Source organism: Peromyscus leucopus, chromosome 4 (genome assembly GCF_004664715.2).
Source record: "Peromyscus leucopus breed LL Stock chromosome 4, UCI_PerLeu_2.1, whole genome shotgun sequence".
Lineage (NCBI taxonomy): Eukaryota > Metazoa > Chordata > Mammalia > Rodentia > Cricetidae > Peromyscus > Peromyscus leucopus.
The window spans coordinates 10489766-10508549 of NC_051066.1; the positions used below are offsets into that span (position 1 = coordinate 10489766).

The window sequence follows — 18784 nt, forward strand, 5'->3', positions numbered from 1 at the left end:
TCCTGGGAGGGGAGGAAGGAGATGCTTAGCTGTCATAGGCAGGGCTCTGTGGTTGCTGAGGGGCCTGGCTGACCGCAAGGGGGAGCCAGGAGATCTGGGAAGACCCAGCTGGGAGCTGGGAGGAGAGTGCAACCGCCGGTCCTTCCCAGGATCTAGCTTGCCTCACACCACAGTAACTGCACCAGCTTCCGGCAGCTTCCGGCAGCTTCCCTTCTGGTTGCTCAGGCCCCAGAAGACTGAGGCAGTCAGTGTTCCTCTGGGGTCACTGGCCTACTGTGAGTGACACTTGGGGTTCCCTCCCCAACACAGCAAAGAAAGAAAAAAGACATCAGAGCCTTAGTCTCTGGCTGGCACACCCAGGTCCTGGCTAAGTTTTTGTTGGAGGAAAAATGTGGTCCCAGTCTGTTTCAGGCTTTGGGACAGTGACTGAAAGCAGAGAGTCTGCCTGAGGCTCTGAGAAGGGACCGGACAGCCAGGCATTCCTGTCACTTCACAGACTCTGCTGATAGGTACACAGCATGGTGCTGCCTCAGACACCGTGTCCCTTGGCTGCATTAGAGGAAGAAATTAAAAAACAAGGGAGGTGACCCCTTGCTGCTCGGATCATACCTGGAGCGCCACGTTAAAAAATGCCAGGCGGTGCTGGGGACGATGGCTCACTTGGTGGTGTGCTTGCCTGACATGGTTTGATCACCCCCAGTACTGGATAAGACCAGGCATGGTGGCGATGTATGGCTGTAACCCTAGAACTTGGAAAGTGGAGGCAGAAGGATGAGAAGTTCAAGGTCGTCTTCAACTACATAAGGAGTTCAAGGCAAGCCTGGGCTATATGAGACGAGAGAGAGAGAGAGAGAGAGAGAGAGAGAGAGAGAGAGAGAGGGAGGGAGGGAGGGAGGGAGGGAGGGAGGGAGGGAGGGAGGGAGGGAGGGAGGAAGGAAGGAAGGAAGGAAGGAAGGAAGAGAAAAGGAAGAGAGGAAGAGGAGGAGGAGAAAAAGAAGAAGACAGTAACAACGGCACTAACATTTAGGAGAGGATCCGCTAACCGGACAGTAGCCAGAGGGGAGCTGCCAGGATGGTGTGTGGGGCAAGGAGGAGGTGCCAGGAATGGAGTCCTGCTGTTGACTGGGAAAAGATGCCGGGGAGACACCACATCTGGCCTCAACTCGCCTCCTGGAGGCCATGACAGAGACAACGGAGGGGCTTCAGAGACCCACAGGAGGAGCACTGATCCCTATGTGACCCCTGAGGGCAGCGGTGGCCATTTCCTACGCACTATCTCACTAACTGCTCCCAATTCTGATGAATGGGAACTGACCTCCCTATTCTGTCCGTGAGGAAACTGGTCAAGGCCACAGAGCCAGTTGGTGGTAGTGCCAGGGTTAAACCAAGCCTCCCTCCGTGGTGACTGTACACACGGGTTTCCAGGAGGTAGAGCAAGATCCCGGGGGAGAACGTTACTCCTCATCTGAGCTGCAGTTATGATGATGGGAGTGGCCTGGTGCAGTTGTGCGACCCCCAACAGCCAGATGTGCTGGGAACAACTGGTTACAGTTTTCAGCACGACCCTGAGCTCACTTCTGAGGACTCAGCTCTCGCTGGAGCAAAGCCACTGAAAGCCGAGGCAGCTCCTGGAGTGAGCACAGGAAACAGGCATGGAGTTCTATTCTCTCATGAAAGGTCGCAGGGGATTCCAGAGGTGGTGGTTCTGGCTAACATCCGGATCTGTCCAGCTGCCCAGCAGGGGCAGGAGTCGCTTGTCCTCAAGGTTGCAAGCTTCCACGAATCTGGATCTCCAGGGACTCAGGCTGAATGGGGTCCAGACTGAGCAGTGGCCTGAGACAAGGTTGCACTTGGGGTTCCTTCCTCTTTGGGGTACTCCCTCCTTTCCTTCCTCATGAGCTTTGTAGCTAGAGCCAGGACAGAGACATTTTTCATACGGTGCTGTTTCCCCTCTGGCTCTCTGGCTGCCCAGACAGAGATTTATCCCCAGCCTGCTGCTTGCAGTATGGGGACCAGGGGGCCCGTAATGGATCGCCTGCAGCTCCCACGGGGCCTGTCCAGGCCGAACCCCATCCATCAGGAGCTGCTGGGTGCCAAGGTCAGCGCTAACAAGGCTGGCTGCTTCCTCCCGGGGCTTCCCCCACTGCATCCTGGGCTGCCAGCCCTGCTTCAGGTTTTCCCAGTTAGGCTTCCCTGAGAGCTGGAGGCCAGCGCAAAGTGGGCTAGGGACCAGCCTCCCAGCTGCGGGCCTCTTCTCCCTCTGCAGCATCCTCCTCTCCACACCATCCAGAGGCTGCTGGGGCCTGGTGGCTCGGCTCCCTTGCAACACAGGGTACAGAAAAGCCATGCTGTTGCAAGTTGCACTGTGAGAACCAGTTTCCATTGCCCCTGCACACAGCTCTTTCTACCGTTCCCTCCCTTCTTGGAGGGGTGATAGGCTGCTTCTCCTCTTGCCCCCAGGTGCCAGGGGCCCCCATGGTGAATTTCCTAGCCCTCTGGAGAACATGCTTCTCAGCCACCTTCTCCCCACTTCAGCCCAAGGCCCCTGCCACACTGGGGGTGGACACCTGTGCCAGAGAGCTGCTAATTGAATCACCCTGATGACGAATGTTAACAAGTTGCAAATGACCCCCTAGACAATCTAGAAGTCAGGGCTACGCTGTGATGGTACCTCCCCCTCCATCATTAGCTCTTATGTTAAACCCACAAACAATTAAGAAGTGATCTGTGAGCCCAGAGATCTTGGCATCTAATTAACTCTCAGAGTCCTGCCAGGGCCTGGTCACCACCCTTTCCTGTTGTACAACAGAAAGCCAAGGCATAAGGCAGGAGTCTGGGCATTGGGGCTGACCAGCCCTCCTCAGTTCCTACAAGAAACAGATGGCCAGCAGGGCAAGAGTCGTCTGCAGGGAATCGCTCAGAGTGGCAACCTTCACAAAATCATAGGTCTGGGGGTGGCGTGTACCCTGGGAAACTGTGGATTCCTTGGATGGAATGTCCCACCTGAGACACAGGCATCTGTGTGTATGTGTGTGTGTCTGCGTGTGCGCGTGCGCACACACAGGCACACATGCGTGTGCATGTTTGTGTGACAGGGTGACAGCGTGCACGTGGAGGCCAGGGGTGTCATTCCTCAGGCACCATCTACCTTGTTTTCTCCAGGCAGAGCCTCTCACTGGCCGAGTAGGTTACCTAGCTGGCCACAGAGCCCCAAAGATCCGCTGTCTCCACTTCCCCGGTGCTGGGATTAAGTGCGAGCCCCACACACTTGGCTCTTTTTCTTGAGCTCTGGAGCTCAAATTCAGGTCCCGATTCTTACAAGACAGGCACTTGACAGACTCAGGCATCTCCTGGTCCCACCTTCTCTCTGCATACTTCATATTCTCTGCTGAGCATCACCGGTTTGGACAGCAGAAGCAAGGTGACTTCTGACCCAGGCTGATAAAGTGGACTGACATGCGTTGGAGGAGTGAGGGGTGGCCATCCTCTGTCTCAGTCCTATAGAAGGGCTTCTGGGGGCCCCAGGACGTCCCTGCCTTCTGGAGCCACTTCTCCCATTCACCTAAGTCTGCAATAATATATTCTGGCACTGGTGGGGTGAGGGGAGATAGATTCCAGGCTGATTCTTTGTTTGTTTGTTTTTGGTTTTTTTGTTTTGTTTTTCGAGACAGGGTTTCTCTGTGTAGCTTTGTGCCTTTCCTGGATCTCGCTCTGTAGACCAGGCTGGCCTTGAACTCACAAAGATCCGCCTGCCTCTGCCTCCCAAGTGCTGGGATTAAAGGCATGTGCCACCACCGCCCGGCTCCAGACTGATTTTTAAAAGAAATAAAAAACCATTTCATGGGTCCCTGAAAGTGTGTTGGGACTTTGTAACTTGCCTCCGAGGTCAGATGGACACACAGACTCTGCCTCATCCTGCTTAGCCACCTTTCAGGGCTCTCCATCCTTCCCCCGACTCCAGGGCCCGCTCTGTGGTAGCTGAGGTGGGGCGATGTGAACAACATGTGGTAAGGACCCCCTTCCATATCATGGGGCTAAGGGCTTCCCACATGAGACAAGGCAGTACACCAGCTCGGCTCTGCCTTCCTTGAAAGCCACTGGTGCCATCTCTGGGGTCGCCTCCAAATCTCTCAGTGTGATTAATGCAGCCTCTGCACACATCAGAAAAATGGATGTGACTTCATCTCTAAACTGTTCTTTGAGCTTTTGGGAAGAGAGCGACGTGAAGTATTTATGTTGTAAGAGGCAGAGACCAGGTTACAAGGCCATGACGTCGTGGATGAACGGGGAAGCCCTGGTATAGTAACAGGGAGTCGTGAGGACTGTGCCAAACCCAAGCTCATGTCTCATCTAACAACAGCACCAGATAAGGTTTGTTTTTTAATGAGGGCAATGGTCTTACGGTATTGCCCAGGCCTTGAACCATGCTCTCCTGCCAAGGCTCTCGCCTCTGCACCTCAGACACGTATTGACATGTGGAGACGTCAAACAGACAAAAATGTACTTTTGGTCTGTGGCCATCTGAACCTGCAGAGGGGGAACCTGAAGATAAGACTGCACAGGTGAAATCGGGCAAACTCAAGTAATGTCAGTGGGCCGCAGCAACGCCACCATCCTGGGGGTGACGCTTTGCTCCAGGGTTGCAAGATATTGTGGTCAGGAGAAGGTAGGCTAGGATTGTGCCGGATGGAGGCCTGTGTTAGATCTTAATGCAAGGGCTGCTGCAGTGCTCTTCATGGAAAGTTGTGTATGCGTGTGTACGTGTGTGTGTGTGTGTGTGTGTGTGTGTGTGTTCTCATGTGTGTATGTGTGCATATATGCATATGTGCTTGTATGTGTGTGTTGTGTATGTGAGTGTATGTGTGTGTGTATGTGGTATGTGTATGTGTGTGGTTTGTGTATGTGTGCATGTATGTGTGTGGTATGTGAATGTGTTTATGGTGTATGAGTGTGTGTATGCGTGTGTATATGAGAGTATTGTGTGGTGTGTGTATGAGTGTGTGAGTATGTGTGTGTGTGTGTATGGAGTGCCTGTGTGTGTGGTGTGTGTGTGAGGGTGTGTGGTATGTGAGTGTATGTGTTAGTGTATTTCTGTGTGTATGTGAGTATGTGTGGTGTGTATGGTATGTGAGTGCGTATGTTAGTGTGTATGGTGTGTGTGTGTGGAGTGTGTGTATGTGTGTGTTAGTGTGTGTGGTGTGTGTGAGGGTGTGTGGTGTGTGAGTAGATGTATGTGTGGAGTGTCTGTGTGTATGGTGTGTGAGTGTGTGTCTGTTAGTGTGTGTGGTGTGTGTGTGTAGAGTGTCTGTGTGTGGTGTGTGAGTGTATGTGTTAGTGTGTGTGTGTGTGTGTGTGTGTGTGGTGTGTGTGGTGTGTATGGTATGTGAGTGTGTGTGTCAGTGTGTATGGTGTGTGTGTGTGGAGTGTCTGTGTGGTGTGTGTGTTAGTGTGTGTATGGTGTGTGTGTGGAGTGTCTATGTGTGTGGTGTGCAAGTGTGTGTTAGTGTGTATAGTGTCTATGGTGTGTGTCGTGTGTGTATGTATGTGTGTGTGTGTGTATGTGTGTGTGTGTGTGTGTGTGTGTGTGTGTGTGCTGCCCAGTGAGCTCCAGGAATAGTCTTATCTCCACCTCCTCAGATGGATGACAAGCATGTACCACCATGCCCACCTTTCCACACGGTTTCAGGGATCAAACCCAGGTCCTCACGACTTCCTGACTTCACTGACAGAGTCGGCTACCCAGACCTTGCAATGGCAGAAAATGCAGACCAGCGCAGGGCGGGCTTGTTGCCGGAGTTTTAAACACTAGCTAAGTCCTCAGTGACGTCCTTACAGTCCCTCGGGAGCCACACCATGAGCCCTCTGTAGCCTCAGCTCTGCCGAGAAGAAAGGCATGCTGGGTAGCAACATGGTGCTGTCTAGAATACCAGGGCCACCCCTGGATGCCATCCCTGGGCCTGGGGTAAGTCCCAGGAGTGGGAGAGGACAAGAGGTCTCTTTAGATGGCATCGCCTCAGGCTATGGGCTTTTGTGGTTGTTGTGTTTAAGTGAGGATCTTACTGTGTAGCCCTGGATGTTCTGGAACTCACTATGCAGACTAGGCTGGGCCTGAACTCATAGAGATCCGCCTGCTTCTGTCTCTTGAGTGCTGGAAAGGCATGTACCACCATGCCCGAGTCACAGGCTGGGTTGTGACCCAAACCAGAAGAGAAGCGTGACCCATCAGACAGACCTCTCTTTCTAAAGTGCATGGCTCACAGTCAAGGCCCATGGACTGTGTGAGGCCCAGATGGAAGACACTCTCCGGTTTTCTTCTTTTTACATTATTTTTGAAGCAGGATCTTGCTATGTTGACTAGTCTCAAGCTCCATATGTAGACCAGGCTAGCCTCAAATTTGCACCAATCTCCCCGCTTCCTCTTCCCGATAGCTAGATTTCCAAGCACAGGCCACCACACTTGGCTCATTGTCCACTCCTTCATCCCCTCGAGGCTGTGTGAATCCCATGCCAACAGCTCCTGGCCCCCCAGGAGCAGCGGGCCGCTGGCATATTAGGGACGGATTTTAATTTTATTTTAACAAAATAGCTGTCTCCACTGGAAGAGGCGTCAAGCGTGAAAGAAGGGCCCATCTGGAGTGGAATCACATTGAACAGACCTCGGTGCTGTCATTGATTTTCTAGGAAGAAAAAAATCGCCTCTGGCTACTAAACGGAATTAGTAGTCACTGATGACCAATTATTTTAGTCCGCTGTGAACGGAGCGCTGCACTGAATCCAGTTTGTCAGACCCGAATCTCCTTCTTAAACACCTTTCAACAAATGTGTACCTAAAGTCCCTCAGAAAGCGTCTTCACTTTCCTGGCTCCCGCCAAGTTCTGGGCTCGGCAAAGTTTTAATGAGCATCTCGGATGAAGATGAGCTTCTATGAGAGGGCCCCTCTGATCCACAGAGCTCTTGCGCGGAGGCGGCGGGCGAATCAGAGCTGTCAGGCCTCATTTGTACCCACCCCGCACCACACTGCACCCATGTCAACCTAACGTTTGCAAATGATTCCCTCCATCTCCCTCGTGTGCTCACCCTGAGCCTTCATTGGAGATCAAGCCTTGGTCCGGGGTATCAATCGCAAAGCTTTGAGGATGGATTTGATGGGGCGAATCTGAACTTTCTCAAGGCACACCCGGAGTCAGAGCTGGTTTTCGTTTCATTTATTTCCCACTTTTTGCACCATTAGACTTAATTGTGACATGGTGTGGCTAAGAGTGGAGCATGGGGCCGGAAGGGACTTCTCTGAAGGTTCCTTCCAGGTTAGAGCAAAGGATTTGTCAGAACTCTTAGCAGTGGCCCGGCCACCACGGCAGAGGCTGTGTGAGAATCCATGGGCCGGTCCCCAGCTGACTTCAGAGCCAGGGGAAGCAGTGGGGCCCAGTGCAGGCACCCCATTGTGGATCAGTACATTTGTAAGCCTTGATAGCCAGAGAAAATTGAGCACATTTTCGTTCCTTGGAAGCCCTGACATCTCCTTGCAGTCAGTCTCCTCCCCTTCCTGGGGGACCCCAGGTCTCACCAAGCTCTCCAACTCTGATGTGGACCTGGCTCAGTTCTTCCTGCCCCTCCCAGACCTGTGTACACCACCCGCTCCCTCAGTGGTGATATTTTGTTTGTGTTGTAACAAATAAAGCTTTCCTTGAGATCAGAGTGTGGAGCTAGTTACTAGTTAACCAGAGAGGCGAGGCAGTGGTGGCACACACCTTTAATCCCAGCACTTGGATGAGGAAACAGGAAGATCAGGAGTTCAAGGCCACCCTGGACTACGAGATTTACGAGACTCTTTTAAACCAGTCTAAAAGAGAAACAGAGCCAGGCAGTGGAAGCTCACACCTTTAATCCCAGCACTATGGAGTGGAGACAGGAAGTGATAAGGCTGGGAGGAGAGAGGAATCATAGGGCAGGCAGGGACAGGAGCTCAGTCCCCTTTCAGGCTGAGAAGCTGGCGAGGTAAGAGGTGGCTGTGGCTGTCCTTTGTCTCTCTGATCTTTCAGCATTTACCCCGATATCTGGCTCTGGGTTTTTGTTATTAAGACTAATTAGGATTCACGCTGCATCCCTCCACTGCCTCTTCTCCCTCTGCACTCAGAAGGGCTTCAAATACCTGGGTAACTGGACAGACCTTACCATCCCCAGGGCTGTCCTGCCCTCCTCCCCCTGCCAGCCCTGCAGCCTCAGCCCCTGAGCTTGGGACGGAGGTCCCAAGCCTTATCTGGAGATACAGAATAGAATAGCCCACCCAGATGGCTTTTGGGTAGTTTTTCAAAATCTAACATGAATGGCTGAGAACCACAGGTGTCCGTGTCTCCAGCCCCTGGTTTATGCTCAAAAAGGAATGGCGAGCCCCCAGGGGGTAGAGAGACCCTGAATTTTGCTGTCATGAGGATTTCACAGGTGAGACATTGATACTTGCCCTGAGTCCCTACACCCTTTCTTTTTTCTCTTCTTTTCTTTTTCCTTTTTCTTTCTTTTTTTTTTTCTTTTTTTTTTTTTTTTTTGGTTTTTCGAGACAGGGTTTCTCGGTGTAGCTTTGCGCCTTTCCTGGATCTTGCTCTGTAGCCCAGGCTGGCCTCGAACTCACAAAGATCTGCCTGCCTCTGCCTCCCAAGTGCTGGGATTAAAGGCGTGCGCCACCACCGCCCGGCTCCCTGCACCCTTTCTAAGAATACCAGGCTATCCCTGTTATGGGATTGGCTGCAAGGTTCCCTGAGAACAGGGTTGCTTCTCTCACAGCCCTTTCCTGGGCTCTCCATATGGGCTGGGCAGCTGCACTCAAGAGAGTCCAAAGGCCTCCAGGGATACTTGGTGTTTACTGCGAATGTCATTGGAAATGGTCTCAAACCACCCTGTGCGGAGTACAGACCATGAAGACAGCCTGGGGCCTGTGGGTGCCAGACAAAGGTTAGGAAAATCCTGGGAGGAGGAAGCAGAGGATATTTAGGAGCCCTTGGGGATCAGAAAAACAGGGGTCAGCTGAGAGGCAGCCACAGACACCTTAGGAAATGGGGCAGTACATCCTGAGGACAGCAGGAAGCCACAGGGGTCAGCTGGGAACAGCTGGGAAGCTCCCCTAAAACCTCAGCTCTTGTGTGGGGTGGGCTGGAGACCAGGAGATGGTGTCTGGTGATAGAAACCTTGCCTGGGCAAGTCTGGGGTCTCCTGTGAAAGCAGCCAGACTCCCTGGACCTGGCCTCCAGGTGTAGCTGGCTGGCCAGCCTCGTTCATCCTTAACTACTGCCCTTGGTGAACACAGATTGCAATTTGCTGGGCTGTGGCATCTGTAGCTGGAAGGCTGGGAGTCCAAGCTTTGCTGCTAGTGTGTGCTGTGTGACCCTGGGCAAGCCGTTTGACCTCTCTGGGCATCAGCTGCCCCAATACCACCCTTTCCTGTGCACATTTAGTGAGGATCAATAATTAAGCTTTTCTGTGTGAACCCCTCCTGCTCCTCAAAAGAGAGGTGTGCAGGAAGGGCAGCTGTAATTGTTACCACAGGGGCCTCAGCCTGTGGCAAAATCATTTATGTTGGAGTTAGAAAGAGCTACAATAAAAAGCTGAATTTCAAAGCACACACACACACACACACACACACACACACACACAACCAAACAAGCAAACAAATAAGTGAGCTGTAACATAGCAACAGTGATGGCTTAGGACGGTGGGGGGGGGGCGGGGAGGCCGCGATAGGGTAATTGGTTCCTAACAACATCTCCTGGAAAGGTCAAGAGAGGAGGGGTGTGGGGCATGTGGCTCAGTGGGCAGAGTGCTTGCCTAGCATGCAGGAAGTCCTGGGTTTGGTGACCCAGCTCTGCTCTGCCTCATCCCTTTAAAGGCATGCCCAGCACTTAAGAGATGGAGGCCAGAGGATCGGAAGCTTGAAGTCATCCTCAGCCATAGAATGCGTCTGAGGAAAGCCTGTCTACGTGAGACTCGGTCTCAAAATCCTAAATGAATAAATAGTCTTCACCTAGCTCTAGATCTCAAAGGTTCTCTCCTGTGCACCTGACAGTGTTTGTTTCCTGTTTAAATTGAGATCCTCTTGAGGCTTGAGACTTCAGTGGGAGAACTTGGGTTTGTTTTGGTAGTTGCTCTGTCTAAGATGCTCAGTGTCTGGCACCACGGCACCTGTGAGGAGGATGGCATCCTCCCCGAAGGCAGATTCCACCATTTAATCTGGTAATTTACTATAACACACATGCAGCCTAATTTGTACCCAGCAAACTAAGGAAAATGTATCTGTCAAAAATTTGCCTAAGATTTATTTTCCCTTTCTTTTCTCATCCGCCTTGCGCTCTTCCTGCCTCTGTGTGTGTGTGTGTGTGTGTGTGTGTCCATCTGTCCATGTAAGTGTATGTGCGCACATGTGTGTGTGTGTTGTCCACTGAACTTTCTGACAGAGGGGGTCTCGGTGGCCTGGAGCTTGCTGATTCAGCCAGGCTGGCTGGCCATCAGCCTGGGACCTGTCTCCACCTCCCTAGTGCTGGGATTCAAAGCGTACACCACCACACCCAGTGTTTTTTGTTTGTTTTTTTAACATGGGTCCTAGGGGATTTAACTCGGGTCTTTATTAGCCTCCACATATCTATGCAGGGTGGAGCACATCAGCTCACAGCAGGCACAGAATTGTTTCTGCCCTCTGGGCTCCACTGGGGCCAGAAGAGATAAACAGGCTTATGCTCAGGTGGAAGACACCTAGCCAGGGCTGTTTAGGGCAGGGTAGCTGGGAACCAGCCCTTGGAGGAGGCAACCCCACAATTGAGGCCCATACGAGAAAAGGAGATGGCATGTATGCATGTACTAGCATGTGCTGGCAAGGAGAACTCCACCCAGAAGGGCTAGAAGTCTGGGGAAGCCATGCAGGGTAGGGTGAATGCCAGGAGTTGAAGAGAAGGCTGAACCTGGTGGACCATGGAGTCCAGGCCTAGCTCCGAAACTGGAGAGCATGCAGGGGTGATAACATCCAATTTATGGCCTGAGTTTTCTCCACACCAGGCCAGCCTCTGCACCTGTTTATCCACGTTAATGAGCCAGAACAGAAACTAGCCAGCTTGTGGGTGGCCATGGAGGGCCTAGGCCAGGGCTGCCTGCCATAACTCACGGCATCATAGGTTCCCCTTGGCTCAGCCCCCACTGCCTCTTTCCAGAGAATAAGAATTGCTGGGCTGGCCAGAGCAGGACGCTGAGTCGGTCAGCCAGGCTAGGGGAGGGCTGAAGAGCTGGTGTGAAGTGATGGATACGCGGGGCTGCGGGGAAGAGGGCTGTTCGCTGGGAGCAGCCTCTTGGGGTAGATATTTCCAGATTACGCACACAGTGTCGTTAGAAAGCACAGCTATAAATTAGGCTGCTCAGAGGCATGGGGCGTGTAATAATTAAGTAATAAAAGTCACCACAGGGGTACAGGAGGCAGGAACAAAGAGCCACTGTCTGTCTATGCGAATCAAAGCCTTGGGCTGCTTCTCAAATAGAATCCAACTTAGCCAGATTCCCAGGTCCTCTGGTGCCCTCATGCCAAGTTGCAATAGTTTGGAGAAGTGGGTGGATATTTAGGGTCCTGGCTAACTATCTGGTTGTCTCCAGGGCCACACAGTCTCACTCATAGAAGGGGCCTGTCAGGGATTACCGCTCACCAGTACCAGGGCAGCAGGGAAGACTGAGAACCAGGACTAATGGCAGCTGGGACTCAGTGCCAGCCAATTACACCAACTGGGAATGCCGGCCTATGTGGTCAGAACTTACACACTTTGACAACAATCTAAAAAGATGTTTTGAAACGTTGGCTGTCCTATTTGTGTGTAGAGTGTGTACACGTAGGTATGCGTGTGTGTGTACATGCATGTGGAGGTCAGAGGTCGTCTGTGGGTGCCATTCCTCAGAGGTCTACCTGGTTTTTTGAGACAGGGTCTCTCACTGGCTTAGTGCTTGTCAAGAAGACTAGGCTGTCTGGTCCCAGGGACCTGCTGGTCCCCCGTTTCCCCCAGTGCTAGGATCACCAGTGCATGCCAGCACATCGGGCTGTTTTTACACAGATTCTGGGCATTAGAGTCAGGTCCCCATGCTCATACAGCAAGCACTACACAGACTGAGCATCAACAACCGAGCCCCAAACATCTGTATCTCTAACCGTTGACGATGATTTCAGACTTTCGGTGTTGCTGCACAGACCAGATCCAACACATCCAGGGCCAGAGGTTTGCAGCCTCTGGACCTTGCTGGGCAGACATGGGGCCTTGCTTCTCCTGTGTCTCTACCACTCACCTCAGGTTTGAGCGGCCCCTGATACCCTCTCTGGCTGCTTTGGAAAACCATCAGCACTATGACCACCCAGATGGGTGTCTGTATGCAGCTCAGCATCTTGAGCCCTCCGAGTCGTGAGTCTCAGGAGTGAGAGAAAACCTGAATTACTGTCTCTAGTGTTTCTGGCTCCGACTTCAATTCAGGCCCAGACAGCAGTTCCCAGGGCATATTCCAGAGCATCTTGGGGCTTCCTTAACAAGCTGCCACAAAGGGGTGAGGGAGGTTAGGGAAGAAGATGGGGGGTAGACAACATGAACTCCAGTCCTCACAGCTCTGGAGGTCACAAGTCTGGTCCTGAGCTGTCTCCTCTCCCCTCATTCGAGGCCCCAGGAGACTCTAGCTTGCATTCTGGGTGGCAATTCTACTGGATAGTGCTGGTCTGGAGGGCTGGTCACCTTTCTCTACACGTGTGCCAGAAGATTCCACACACCTCCCGGGGCATGGCTTCTGGAATAGTCTCTGCTGGCTGCCGCCACTAGCAGGGTTAAAATGATCATTTATTTGGTTTGTGGTACTTGGGCTCAAATCCGGGACCTCACCCAAGCTAGGCAAGCACTCCACCATTGGAATGTCCCTAGCCTAGAGGAGCACACTCATGCTGTGGCTGTCTACCACAGTGGTAGTGATAGCACTGAGGCCTGGCCATTCTGAACTGAGGCTGAAGCGACCATCAGCCAGGCATTTCCTATTAGCCTTCTAGCCGGTTCAGCCACCACTAGTGAGCATCACCCACACTTCTACTGATTATTCTAACTAATTATTATATATTTAAGTTTTTATGTACGGCTATGTATCAAGGGCCTGGTGCCCTTGAAAGCTAGAAGAGGACATCCAATCTGGAACTGCAGTTACAGATAGTTGTGATCCGCCATGTGGATGCTGGAAACAGAGCCTGGGTCCTCTGCAAAAGCACCCGGTGCTCTTAACTGCTGAGGCCTGTTATCTCTCCAGCCCCATTAGCACATATTTTTAGAGACAGGGTCTCAGTATCTAGCAGTCTTCCTCACTGCACCCAACTTGAAAATTATTTTTAAATAAATTTTAAAAATTAATTCTTGGAGGGTAGGGAGTTGAGATGAAGTTTCATGTAACCCATGCTGGCCTTAAACTCACATAGCTGAAGGTGACCTTGAACTTGTGATTCTCCTGCCTCCATCTCCTGAGTGAGTTGATAGCTTTAGTTTCTGCAAGATTGACAGAGTGGGATGGCTTCCTGTCTGGTCACTGTAGGCAGTGGGATGGCTTCCTGTCTGGTCACTGTAGGCAGTGGGATGGCTAGGCAGTATAGGCAACAGGTCTGCCTCCTGAGCAGGTACTGAACTTGAGTATCAGTTTTTCTTGGTACATGGCCACTGTCCATTTTCACACTTCTTTTTGTTTATTTACAATTTTATTTAGTAATTAGAGTTCAAGAGTTTAATCCAATTTTCAGATCACATCTCTTACACAATCTTCATTCTGGTAAAGGGATGAATTAAATATCCTCATTTTAAGTAGCTGGTGCCTCCCTATAAAGAAAGGAGCACCAAATCCAGATCCAAGTACACGGTCATCACAACCAATATCACTTGTTTTCCACTGAAAATGGCGCATTCTTCCCCTCGGCCATTCTCGTAGTGGCTATGACAGACCACGGAGGTGGTGAGCCTCCAGATACTCTCGTCCAACATGGTGCTGCTCCGTGAGGGCCACAAACATGGGAGGCAGAAGAAATGGCCACACCACCACAGTCTGCCTTCTTCATGACCTCGCTATACAGAGTAGCTGCACACTCTATCTTGCAAGCTGTTTAGAGCTCAGCCCCAACCTGGGAGCAGTGCCCCACCCCCTTTGGGGGATTTAGATCTATGTTAGCTTTGAGCCTTGTGGCTCAACCGACCTCACTTGGAGCACTGCCCCACACTGCTCTGGGACCAGCCTCTCCTCCTCATCACTAAAATGATAAAGGGTGGTACCTGCAGACAGTACCTGCAGATACCACCCACAGAGAGTACCGGCAGACAGCACCCGCAGAGAGTACCTGCAGACAGCACCCGCAGACAGTACCCGCAGAGAGTACCTGCAGACAGCACCCGCAGGCAGTACCCACAGACAGCACCCGCAGACAGTACCCGCAGACAGCACCCGCAGAGAGTACCTGCAGACAGCACCCACAGACAGCACCTGCAGAGAGTACCCGCAGACAGCACCCGCAGAGAGTACCCGCAGACAGCACCCGCAGAGAGTACCCACAGACAGCACCCGCAGAGAGTACCCGCAGACAGCACCCGCAGAGAGTACCCGCAGACAGTACCCGCAGACAGCACCCGCAGAGAGTACCCACAGACAGTACCCGCAGAGAGTACCCGCAGACAGTACCCACAGACAGCACCCGCAGAGAGTACCCGCAGACAGCACCCGCAGAGAGTACCCGCAGACAGCACCCGCAGAGAGTACCCGCAGACAGTACCCGCAGACAGCACCCGCAGAGAGTACCCACAGACAGTACCCGCAGAGAGTACCCGCAGACAGTACCCACAGACAGCACCCGCAGAGAGTACCCACAGACAGTACCCACAGACAGCACCCGCAGAGAGTACCTGCAGACAGCACCCGCAGACAGTACCCGCAGAGAGTACCTGCAGACAGCACCCGCAGGCAGTACCCACAGACAGCACCCGCAGACAGTACCCGCAGACAGCACCCGCAGAGAGTACCTGCAGACAGCACCCACAGACAGCACCTGCAGAGAGTACCCGCAGACAGCACCCGCAGAGAGTACCCGCAGACAGCACCCGCAGAGAGTACCCACAGACAGCACCCGCAGAGAGTACCCGCAGACAGCACCCGCAGAGAGTACCCACAGACAGCACCCGCAGAGAGTACCCGCAGACAGCACCCGCAGAGAGTACCCGCAGACAGCACCCGCAGAGAGTACCCGCAGACAGCACCCGCAGAGAGTACCCGCAGACAGTACCCGCAGACAGCACCCGCAGAGAGTACCCACAGACAGTACCCGCAGAGAGTACCCGCAGACAGTACCCACAGACAGCACCCGCAGAGAGTACCCACAGACAGTACCCACAGACAGCACCCGCAGAGAGTACCTGCAGACAGCACCCGCAGAGAGTACCCGCAGACAGCACCCGCAGACAGCACCCGCAGAGTACCAGCAGAGCACTCAGTACTGGCTCAGTGTTCCAGGCTGCAAGCCATGAAGACATCTAGTGCTGCCTCAGAAAGAGATGGGTCCTTGTGTAAAGTTGAGATTAGTTCCACCAGGCCAGTGGGACTGACCAATGTGGAGCCAACATCTCCAGAGCAGGAACAGAGTTTAAGTGAGGAGAGACCCCAAGGGTGGGGAGCATTTTGTTCATCCAACTTGGCAGCATTCTTGCTGACGAGGACCAGAACAATCAGACCCCAAGGCTGGGAATGAAGATCCCGAGCAGTTCCCAGGGAAATCAGACACTGAGGCTAGACCACCTGCTTGGCAGGAGTCTTCTGCAACACTAGCCTCAGCAGACTGCGGGCAGAGCCCTGGGTGGGTGAGGCATAGCAGAAAGGGATCGGGGAAGCTGTGAACCCTATCCAGCATCAGCCTAAGGACAGAATCTTGGTACTATCCAGATAACACGTGGAGGTTCCCCATGTCTGCAGAGCAGTGTGTGCATGCGATCTGATTCTCTGGGTTTTCTGGGTGCTACAGGAAGCCTTTCCTGGCCCCAGGGAGGATGATGTGGTCTGCAGCTGGTGGAGCCGGTGCTCTGTGGAGAGGGGGTGTCTGTTCTATATGTGGGTGCCCTGGTCTTCCCCAGGCCTCAAGCTCTATGAAACTTTCTCCCCACAGGCCGTCCACACCCTTCTTTGACCTGTTACAACATCGGTACCAGCAGCTGTGGGTACAGGAGCAGAAGGCCACTCAGCAAGCCATCAAACTGGAGAAGAAACAGAAGGTAGTGCTGCCCCCACTCTGAGGGGCTGAAGCTTGGGGGGGAGGGGGAAGAGAGGAGTCAGCATCAGTGGAGTCAGTATGTGGTTGGGAGTCAGTATGTGGTTGGGGCAGGAGGCAGGGGTGCAGGCACATTCCTGCTGCAGAGAAATTCAGATCTGTACTGGACTCAGTGATGGTCTGGTTCTGCTTGCACCTAATTCTGGATGGTGTAAAAGATGGCTGGACACCAGTCAGCAGGTCCTGTCACCTCCCAGCTGGGACTGGGACCCAGTCACATTGACTCTTGCATGGAGATCTTTTCCTGAACTACTATCCGACCTTCCTACGGCAGAAACTAGGCTCCCATTCCACCAGCCTAGACAGACATGCGCTCCACACTGGCTGGTATGAGAGAGTAGGAAACCTGTCTACAAGGGTGCGTTAAAGAAATGCTTTCTTAAGCAGTAGGAAAGCATTTTGTTACTAAGTAGTGAGTAATCCTCTCATGAGGAACACATCTTCTCATACCGGATCCTAGGAGGCATCCTTACCCCACATCCTAGGCAGGGAAAGCTGTGTGGAGAAGGCAGGGCAGCACAGAGAAGTGGGGTCCAGGGTGCCTGCTGCACCCAAACCCCTCCAGCTGCTATTGATGTAAGTCATTAGCTTTGGGCAGGAAGTCATTTTGGTGAGATTTTACCAGAAAAATACTCCCTGCTTTTCTTTACGCTGCCCTGTGCATTTTAAAGTACTCAAAGGCTCTTCCTTTAAAATATTCTAAACTTCAGACTTCAAGAGAGTTCATGGTGCCTCCTCAGTTGATCCAGACCTGTGACTGCCAAGTCAGATTTTGTGCTTTTTAGATTTCCCTGGGAGTAGGGCACCAGCCAGGGATAGTGTCATGCGCCCATCATGCCGGCCGGCACCTGGGAGGTGGAGGCAGAAGAATCAGGAGTTCAAGGCCAGCCTTGCCTGCCTAGCAAGTCTGAGGCTAGCCTGGGCTGTGGGAGAGATCCTACCTGAGAGCAGAACAAAGCAGAACATGCAGATATCAGATGTTGCAACAATCACAGACAGCACCAAGCCTCGCTCCCTTCCCTGAGAGCTGGCAAGTACCCCATGTCCTGTCCTCAGGCATCTGAGATTTCCATCAGGTCAGCATCTCACCCTATAGGGGATCTTAGTTTGCTTCACTTCATGGAGACACTGAAGTTCAGGGAAATAAAGCAGCGGAGGCTGAGGAGATGGCTTAGTTGATACAATACTTGCCAGGAAAGCATCAGGACCTGAGTTTGGATTCCCAGCACCGATGTTAAAAGCTGAGTATCAGCCGGGCGGTGGTGGCACATGCCTTTAATCCCAGCACTTGGGAGGCAGAGACAGGCATATCTCTGTGAATTCGAGGCCAGCCTGGTCTACAAAGCGAGTTCCAGGAAAGGTACAAAGCTACACAGAGAAACCCTGTCTCAGAAAAAAAAAAAAAAAAGCTGAGTGTCTAGTGCTGATGAAGAAGGAGGCTGACAAGAATCCCTGGGGTTTAATTGGGAAGCTCTAGGTTCAGTGAGAAACTCTAAAAAATATAAGGTGAAGAGCAATTGAAGAAGACGCCAAACACAGGCCTCTGACACCCACAGGCGTGTGCATACATGTGTGTGTGCACCCCCACACGCGTGTACACACTCAAGGAGAAAAGAGGCAGAGATGAAATGACTCCAACAGCTCTCTGGCCAAGTGCCGGCTCTTCCTGAAGCTGGAGCCCTCCTTTGCTGACTTCTCCAACACTAGGAGAACAGCAAAAATGGTTCTAGGGCCCAAGTGGGGCCCAGGGGAGCCTTCCCAGGAAGGGACCACAAAGTCTTTAGGATGGGTGTCTCCCAGCGGCCTGGTTTTCTCCCAGCCAGCCCAGCAGTGAAATGTTTTTAAAGTGGCCTGTGGTTCGTCTGTTACTACCTCAGGAGTCACCACGCTGTGTGACAGTGTGGAGGAAGCATTACCGCCCCAAGCTGCTTTGTGGCTCCACAGGAGAGTGTCACACTTCAATCAACAGCTGGTTCCCATGGCTCAGAGCCTCTCTGCCCCTCCTGCTAAAGCAGACACCCATGTTGAACCAGCCTAGGGGAGGAAAATATCTTCCCTTCCATCCATCCTGGGTTCATAGCTGAGGCCTGTGTGATAAAAGAGAGGAACAGAGCTGGAGAGATGGTTCAGGGGCTAAGAAAACATACTACCTTTCCAGAGGACCTGATTCAGTTTCCAGCACCCAGGTCTGGCGGCTCACGATGACCTATCATTCTAGCTTCAGAGGAATCAACCACCTCTGGCCTTGGCAGGTGTCTATACACATGTATACATGCCCTCCAAATAGACATATCAAATAAAGTATTTTAAAATGTTTAAATGAGCAGGAAAAAAGCATGTGGAATAAAAATTCCTCCTGACTCAGGAATCTTTGCAAAGAAGAGCCAAAGAAACAAGCCTTGTGTGTCCTCATATTGGGTTTGAGGAGGTGGTGGGTCGTCCTGGGGAAGAGGA

General features: G+C 52.5%; 1 protein-coding gene and 1 pseudogene across 1 annotated transcript in view; one reads left to right on the forward strand and one right to left on the reverse strand.

Annotated features, from left to right (window-relative positions):
• The window catches only part of Cfap77 (cilia and flagella associated protein 77), a 129466-nt gene that overhangs the window by 79688 nt on the left and 30994 nt on the right, over positions 1 to 18784 (forward strand). The window contains exon 4 of the mRNA XM_028883326.2: positions 16169 to 16274. Within this exon, the coding sequence (XP_028739159.1) occupies positions 16169 to 16274 (106 nt within the window). The remainder of the gene's footprint in view (positions 1 to 16168; positions 16275 to 18784) is intronic.
• On the reverse strand, positions 12162 to 14009 carry LOC114702797 (annotated as a pseudogene).